Raw genomic sequence first — 8,512 nt, forward strand, 5'->3', positions numbered from 1 at the left:
TCTTACTGGGGGTGTTAGAACATCCCCCTCCCTGACCCTCAGCTCTCTCACCTATGAAGCAGGGCCTGTGCTGTCCGGGTGAAATGAGCCCATGAGGCTCATACACGGGCCAGTGCCCAGTGATGGCAGTGCAGGGTGGCGCCGCCCCCACAGGAGAAAGTCTTGTCTGGGCTTCCCTTCCATGGAAGCGCCTCGCGCCCCTCTGGGCTGCCTCCCATCTAAGGCCAGGCCTGGCTCCTGGATGGTTTCTGCAGGGAGTAACAGATGCAACTCCGTTCAGCCAGTTCAGCAGAAATGCTGCAGGGCCTCCAGGGGAGCGAGAGGGTGATGGATGGCCCCCCCACACACCCGTCCTCCTGCCTCGGAAACCGTCGGCTAAGCGGCTGCCTCTCCTGGAGCCACTTCATTATAGACGCGGACAAACGGGCCCAGACGCTCCGCACTGCGTCGTATAAATCACGGCTTCCCGCGCTGTAAGTCACAGGGCGTGATCGCTGTGAAATGCCAGGCCCCGACGGAGGCTGGAGAGCCCGCCGGTCCTCAGTCATCTTTATAGCTCCGGGTGACAGGTGCAGGAAAAGCCCCTCCCTGCAGGACAGGCCTTGGGAGGATGGCCCCGAGCTCGCCCAGCCTCAGGCCTTCTTCATCAGGTCCAGCGAAACCCCTTCCCTCTGACAGGGACGACTGCCAGCTGGGACAAGGGTCCCGGTGAGCCCAGAGTTGTGGGAGAGGGTGCCAGGGAGACCCACAGGCCAGGCCACAGTGGGCCAGCCTCCCACCCACGGAGCCCTTCCTGACCACCATCACTTCGTTCCTGAGCCCCCCACCCCCCGCCAGGCACTTGCAGCCTTTAGTCTCCCCTAGAAGAGAAATGTCTCACCCAGGATCCCCCAAGGATTAGTGGTGATGGGGAATCACTCAGTTCCAGAAACTTCCACTGCCCACGGGGCTAGGACCCCTCCCCACACACTTCACTCACTCTCACCCTCTCAGGCTGGTCGTCCTCTTGCCTCTGGGGACAGCCTGTTGTGCTCCTCCTGCAGGGACCCCTGCCCATACCCTGCCCACCCTGGCTCCCGGCACCCACAGCCCTGCCCCAACAGGACGACTGCATCCCTGCTCCTGCTAAGAGCTGCCGCTGTGAACACACTGGTTCTGGGCCAGCACGCCCAGCAGAGCCACAGCACAGCTGTTTCTGCTCCCGTTGACAGGAAGGGAAACTGAGGCGTACAGACCTACAATTAGGTGCATGGTCCCATGGGGGACTCAGCAAGTGCACATGGGAGGAACCCTTTTTTACCCAAAAACAACCCTCCAGGGCCAGCGCACTACCTTGGCAAAGTCCCTCCAACAATCCTCCAGGATCTTCTGACCTGTTGGCTGGTAAAAGAGCCAGGGTCCTGCAGGCTGCGTTCCCGTTCTCTCTGCTGTGTGGCCCCTGGGCAAGCTGCTTTCCTCCTCTGGGCCTGTCGCCCTCGCTGCCCACGGAGGGGCAGGCGCTGCTAAGGTGACAGCACCCATCAGTTGTGCAGTGCCCCAAGTCCCGGCCTGAGCTATGCTCTCCCAGGATCCACTTTGAGAGGGCCTGGGGGTGGGGCAGGTCGGCGTTCTCATCCATAGGCTCAGAGCAGAGCAGGGGTGTCTGCCTGAGCTGGTCCCCGCGCGGCACGGCTATGCTGCCTGGTGACTGTTAGTCTCATGCAGCCGCTCAGGCTTAACCTTCGACGAATTAAAATGATGCAAAAGAGAACATTTGGGTTTTTCGGTCACACCTGCCACATGGGAAACGCTACACAGCTACCTGTGGCCGTGGCCACTCTGCCACCGGGCTGGGCCGCCCCAGCCTCGCTGAGCTGTGTGGGCGCGGGGAGCCAGGGGAACAGGTGCACCTGACAGACGGTGGGGGGCCCAGTCTCCTAGGCCTGCACAGAGCATCTGGGCCATCACAGGGGTGCCAGGATTTTCCACGGGGGCATTTTGGCAGGAGCCGTCTTGATGGTTAGGTATAATCCATCACACTATGGATGGTTTGGCACCCCCTGGCCCCCCAACACCTGCACCCCATGCAAAGCATCAGCAGCACACCCTGTTGTGACCAGAAGTGCCCATGGGCCTGCAAATGCCCGGCATGGACAGGCACGGAACACTCTCTGCTCCTCCCCTCCCACCGCCAGGCTGTTAAAGGGTCTCTTGGTCCCAGCCCCCACCCACATGTGCCATCGTGCAGACAGACACACCAAGCTTCAGGGACCCCTGGGTGCTCCCACTGTCTCCACTGCAGCAAAAGACAAAGCTTCTCATTATTGCACAGCAGCCCCCTCCTTTCGTCCCCTCCAGCCCTGGTAACACGCACTGAAAACCACAATCTCCCTGGGACATGCACTGTTCGTTCTATTTTCTCCCCACATACCCACCCGGCCTCACACACACACTCCACACTTGCCTGCATTTTCAGGAGGCTCTGGGATGGAAGGCAGCCCACGATGTCCCAGGAGTCCCAGGCCAGAAACCTCTGTTTTTGTGGAAGATTCCTAACGGGGACTTGGGAAGCCTTCAAGGGAAGATTCTAGACTAGAATCCAGGAGGCCCTGGCTCCTTTCTCAGGAACTTCAGAGAGGCTGGGTCGTGACCCCCTTGAAAACCCAACCTACATGGGCCCAGAATGGACCTGGGAGCATCACGACTGCCCCCAAGGTGGGTCCCCTGTCCCTCGTCCCCTTCATCCCTCTGGTCCTGGGTCTTCTGCTACCACCACCTCCCTCTCCTTCCTGTAGTCTGACATACTCATCCGGTCCCAGCTGTGGAGCAGGCCCTAGGGTAGCCTAGACGCTGGCGCTGGACCCGGTTAGTCCTCCTACCTGCATTCCAGCCAGGGAGGAGACACCCAGCCAACATGCACTCGAGAAACACACAGTATGTGGATGGTGGCGAGCAGCAAGTAGATCAGGAGAGGGAGCAGGGTGCACAGGTGGCCAGCAGGAACTGTCTTGTTGACAAAGGAGAAAGTGACCTGAAGGACCTGACGAGGGGAGTCCCATGGATGTCAGAGAGGATCTTCTGGAACAGGGAAGGGCCGTGCAAAGGGCCTGAGGCACCAGCAAGGAATAGGGAGGAGACCAGTGTGGCTGAGCAGACTGGGCAAGGGTGATGGGAGGACAAGCGTGAGGCCGGAGAGGCTGTGGTGGGGAGGCCATAGCCCACAGAGGCTGGCGCAATAACCAGGGGCAGGGTGTGGTGATGTGGCCCAGGGAGGTAGCCATGGAGGCGGGTGACAGGGTGCCAGATGCCCTGACACGCTCTGTCTTTCCGCCCTTTGTCCTGGGCCCAGGACCTTTGCCTCTGTTTGGGGACCTTTGCCCTCTGTCCTTCTCCCAAGTCAGGAATGGAGGCTTTGTCCTGGGCTTTGCTCCTGCTCCTTCCTCATCTGACAGACAGGGTCTCTTCTGGGTGGGGGAGAGGAGGGGGGGAGAGGGGAGGAGGGGGACAGGAAGGAGGGAGGAAAGGGGAAGGGATGAGGAGGAGGACAGAAAAGAAGGGAGAGGGGAGGAGGGGAGGAGGAAGAAGGGGACAGGAGGGGGGACAGGGAGGAGGGGGAGGGAGAGGAGGGGGGATGAGGAAGAGGGGATGGGGGGAGGGCCGCCCAAGGTAGAGGCTTAGGGCCCAAGGTGGCAGAGCTAGGGGGGGCCTGGGTGCTCATGCAGAGTGACCTGGGTGACCTGGTCAGAGAGGGGCTCCCAAGTTCACCACCATTTACAGGGTTAGCACATCTGCAGGGGTAGCCTCGGGCTGTAAGCATTTAACCGGGGAGCCCGCAGAACAGAGGTGATAGCGTGGGGCATGTGCTGAGCCGCTGTGCTGGGGCTTCATTGGGGAATCAGGGGGACGGTGGCACCCCCCTTCCCGCTGGGTGGAGCTGCTGGCTGCCGCCCTGCCTGATGGCACCCCGGCAGCTGGTGGCCAAGCTCCGCCTGGCCCTTCCCGGCCACCAGCATCTGTTCCTCCTCAGGACTGGATGCCCCATTTTCTCCCTTTTGTGAACTCTGAGCAAGGACTCTCGGAGGAGTCAGGACCTTACGGGGTCCCAAGGGTCTCCCGCTGGGGGCATCCCCAGGCTGAGGCAAAGCACAGAGTAGTATGACTCTGCCCCCCACTCCCCTTTGCAAACCGGACAGCTGAGGCTCAGGTGAGGTAGGACACTGGGTCTCGTGGCAGGTCAGGCCCACCCCAGGACCTTAACATATGATGGACTTGTTGTCTACGACCGCCTCTGGTGTGTTTCTGGTGCCACTTTTTCCCTGACACTTCCACTGTCCCTTCTGTCTGCCATGCTGGAGGGAGGAGGGCATGTGCCAGCTCCTGGCATGTGAGGCATCTGGGAAAGGAGGGAGCAGGGATTCACCTGTGCTTTCTCCCTCCAGGGCCTTTGGTCGGTCCTCACTGGGGAGGCGGGCACCTCGTCCCTGCCAGCTGGGCTCCTCCCCACTTACCCCTGGAAGACCAGAGGCAGCGTGCTGGCTGCTCTGGTGCAAATGCCTGTGCTGTGTGCAGGGACCAGGGCCCCGAGTGGTCTCTGACGGTGCAGGACAGCCCACCGCATAGACAGGACCCTGCCCTCCAGAGGGGCAGGGTGCCCCCTGCACCCTCTGAGCCCCAGGGACTGCCGAGGCCAACACACAGGCTGAGTCTGAGGGAATGGGGGCCTCCTCTCTGCTTGTCTGACCCCAAGCCAAGCTCAGCCCAGCTTGCCCAGAGGTCCCGACGGGCAGCGCTCGGGCACCGTGAGGGTCACAGAGCTGCTTGTCCGGTAAAACCTTCAAGATCATGCAGGGCAACAGGTGACCAGATGGAGGGCAAGGAGGGACTGACCCGGGGGCACTGGGAGGGGATGGTGATGGGGCCGTTCCTAAGCCACCAAGACAGCACGCATGGGGCCTCGGCCACCTGGACCTTCCTGGAGCTGGAGGATGTGGCAGGAGAGCTTGGAAGGTGGCTCACAGCCTCTCCCACGTGGTGACCTGCTGCCCCTTCCGAGGGACCGGGGCTATTTCTCCCCAGCACAGGGGCATGCACAATGACAGCAATGGCCTAGCCTGGGAGGCAGGGGTAGGATTGCAACCTGGGTCTGCCCCCACGCACACCCTCAGCCTCTGCCCACCCGGGACAGGCTGTTGGGGGATCGGGGGGACACAGGTGCCGTCCCAATCCAGGGCTCTGGGGCCAAACCACAGAGCCTGGAGAAGTGGGCCAAGGCCTTCTGGGAAGCTGTCTCCCCACCTCTCCATTTCTGGCCCCTCGAGGTCCACTTGGCTTCCCCCAGACTCTCTCGGGCAGGAGCCAGCCTTGCCTATGGGCAGCAGGAAAGGCTGCAGGTGCTCCGCTGCCTGAGACATGTTAAAGCCAGGGGTCCAAGCTCCCCAACCTGCGGTCTGGCGAGGGGGCCAAAGGCCATCTGAAACCCAAACGTCTTCCCACGACTTTGACTTTATGAGCCTGACCGGTTCCAGCTCAGTCTGCAGTAGGGCTGCTCATGTGCACTGTGCTCATGTGTGGTGTGTGAGCATCTGACAGCAGCCGGGGCCCACCGCGGACTGCCTGCGGCTGCCCCCCCCCCCCATGCTGTTTCTTGTGTGTGTCCGCAGGAACCCTGTCCTTCTTGTCCCCTGCTCCCCAAAGGTGAGTCCAGAAGGTGGAAGGGAGGGGGACCTGGGACCTGGGCGTGGAGCAGGAGGGACACCCACTCCAGCCAGGGAGGCAGGGACGAGGCTCACACAGGTCAATGTTAGTGAGTTCTGGCGGCCCAGAGAAGGGGAGCAAGGCAGTCACCCCCTTTGGAAGACCCTGTACACGGTCCTCCCCAGGGCCGCAAGACAAGAGAGTCAGCAAGAGAGTCAGCACGGGAGCTGGGTCCCAGTCAAATAGCAAGAATGGAGGCCACAAAGCATGAGGATCCCGTCAAGTTCTTAGCCAGCAGCACGCCCTCCTTACAGGCCCAGTGAATGAGGCACCCTTGGAGAAATCAAGGCACTGGGTGGGGCCCTATGTGGCTGAGGAGGGCACCCAAGTGATGCCCCTCCCACCCCTGGCTTCTGCTCCCCTGTGATGGTCAGAAGGCTTTCCCATGTGAAAAGCAGGTCAAGGCAGGAAGAGCTTGCTTTCTAGATTTGTCCCGGCTGCCAGCATCTGGGACACGGCCCAACGGCAGCCACCAAGCCACGCTGGCACGTCTGCTCCTGCCTCCAACACTGTGCTCATGGCAGACAGCACCAGTCGGGCCTCACGCAGTCGCCAGCTCTGGATGCACCTGGGAACTCTCCGCTGGCGCTCCGGGCAGTCCACCCATCAGGCGGCCAGGACGGCAGGTGAATCTCTGCCCCCTGCATCCACCCTGGGCTCACCAAGGGTTGACCGAGCATCTTCTCAGAGGCTGGTAGCAGGCCACACGCCACGCTCCCTGCGCCCAAGGCCTTACAGGTTTGCTCTGGGGGGAGGGGAGAAGGGGAGGGGTGGGCCCTCTGGGTCTTGTGGCCACTCGGTTTGTGCCTGTTTGGGGGGTTAGCAGGCCCAAGAGCAGGGAGGGCCCATGGTCTGGTTGGGGTCCAGGTCCCGGGCCAGGGTGCCAGGCCCCGTGCGGATGGTCAGCAGGGACGGAGTGGGTCTCAGCCTCCCAGCCAGCTGAGACTCCGCCCCATGGGCACATCAGTAGATTCCCTTCACCCTCTTATTGTCAGGGTCGAAGGGAGACCTCAGGTGAGCCCGGGCAGGGTAGGTCACCCCCATCCTCTCCAGAGCATAGTCCCCACTCTTCACAAAGTCCAGCGAGACCTGTTATAGAAGAAGAGGGTATGCAGGTCACTCATTATCTGGTGGCTGCTGGGCTCGTGCCCATTTGCTTCCAAAGGGGAGGCTCAGCCTTACTTCCTCCTCATGAGCAAACCCTTCTCTGTGCCAAGAGCCTCCTCTGAACTGGGGAGCTGCTCTGAGTGGGTAGGTTCCCTGACGTGGACTTGCCTGCCTGGGGCCCAGCAGAGCTGGGGTTTCTTCCCCAGGGCCGTATACCTCCGGTTCCTGAAACTTCCAATCCCTGGGAAACCCGGGAGCAGTAAACAGCCCATGTCCTGGACCCCTGGCATGCTGGCCCCGCTCAGGGACCCTGCTCTCAGCACAGAGCCCACACCCAGGGCCCAGCCACGGAGGGGGCATCTGGGGCTCTGCTCCAGGACGTCAAGGACTCTTCTCTCTTGGCCATGCAGGACAGGCCGGCTCAGGGCCCAGGTCCCCCAGGACCCCCAGGGTGGGAGCCGCTATGCCCTGCCCCCTCCCCAGGCCTATATGCCAGGCCCAGCTCATCCCTTGCACCCTGCCTGGGCTCACATCCACACCCTGCCTCCTCCTTCTCGCTGACCCTCCCAGGTGGCTCTCCCTCTGGAGTCTCTACTGGGGACAGGTAGGGGGATGCAGCCTGAGTTCTTGGAGAGAACCAGAAAGCTCAGCACCAGCTGAATGGGTGCCCTGGCCCCTACAGTCTGAGCATTTGAGGGCCCCAATTTCCCAGCTATTACGGGGCTCATGCGGCACACTCCAGGGAAGTGAGCAGGTTTGGCCATAAAGGTACTTCGACTCTAGCTCTTCCTGCTCTGCTCTCACACCACATGGCCTGGCCCTTGCCACCTGACCTCCTCTCCCACTCCTGCCCCCCCACCCCTGTGACCAGCTGGCCTGGCAAGAGCTTCCAGCCACCTGGGACTTCGACCCCTGCCGAGCCTTGATGGGCCCTTTCTCTGCCCCTGCTCCCCGACTGGATGTGGAGGGAAGAACCAGTCTCAGTGGGGGGTTTTTGGGGCTTATAAAGGGTCACGTGGCAGGATGTGCATGTGCCTACACATGCATCCGTGCGTGCCTACACACGTGTGCATACAGTCATGTGCACTGATGCGTGTGCCCCCCATGCCTGGGATGCCTCTGGGATGAGGGTAGGAAAGAGAGGACGATGGTCCTAGAGGACCCGAACCCTGCCTCTGCTCACCCCAGCGTCCGCCCGGGGCTGGAGGTCTGCGTCTGGCTGTAGGAGCCGAAGTCCCTGGCCTAGAGACTTTCAGACCAACAGAATCCTGGAGATCCCAAAGTTAGATTCTTCCAGACAGAAAACACAGAAAGCGCTCCCAACCCAGAGATGCGGCCCCATGAGCAGTGACCCCGGGTACCCCCGCCCAGGTGCTGCAGGGGTATGTGTGGCACAGAGGTGCTAGCGTGGCGCCCAGCGAGGAACCGGGCTCTCCTCGGCAGAGATGGGGGGCAGGACTCACCGGCCCGCCACTGGGGTCCCGGATGTAGCCATAGGCGAGGGTTTTGTCAATGAAGAACCCAAAGTCAGCTCTCCGGATGTGGCCTACCACCTGGCCGTTCCTCCAGATGGCCTCTAGGCCGAACATGGGCACTTTTCTGGAAAAAGCAAGACAGATGGCTGCTGGGGCCCTGGAGTTCCAGAGGGGTGCTGCGCCACACCCGCCCGCGA

The 8,512-nt window shown here is 61.8% G+C and overlaps 1 protein-coding gene across 3 annotated transcripts in view; it reads right to left on the reverse strand.

Moving 5' to 3' along the window:
* Positions 1-5,463: 5,463 nt before the first annotated feature.
* The window catches only part of SARDH (sarcosine dehydrogenase), a 63,253-nt gene continuing 60,204 nt past the window's right edge, over positions 5,464-8,512 (reverse strand). For 2 of the 3 annotated variants that reach the window (XM_038548840.1, XM_038548838.1), the window contains 2 exons: positions 8,304-8,439; positions 5,464-6,822 (listed from right to left, as the gene is read on the reverse strand). In XM_038548840.1, the coding sequence (XP_038404768.1) occupies positions 6,697-6,822; positions 8,304-8,439 (262 nt within the window). In that variant the 3' untranslated portion in view covers positions 5,464-6,696. Of the gene's footprint in view, positions 6,823-8,301; positions 8,440-8,512 lie in introns of those variants that run through there. The other variant, XR_005364815.1, reaches the window with a different exon arrangement.

Source organism: Canis lupus, chromosome 9 (genome assembly GCF_011100685.1).
Source record: "Canis lupus familiaris isolate Mischka breed German Shepherd chromosome 9, alternate assembly UU_Cfam_GSD_1.0, whole genome shotgun sequence".
Classification (NCBI taxonomy): Eukaryota; Metazoa; Chordata; class Mammalia; order Carnivora; family Canidae; genus Canis; species Canis lupus.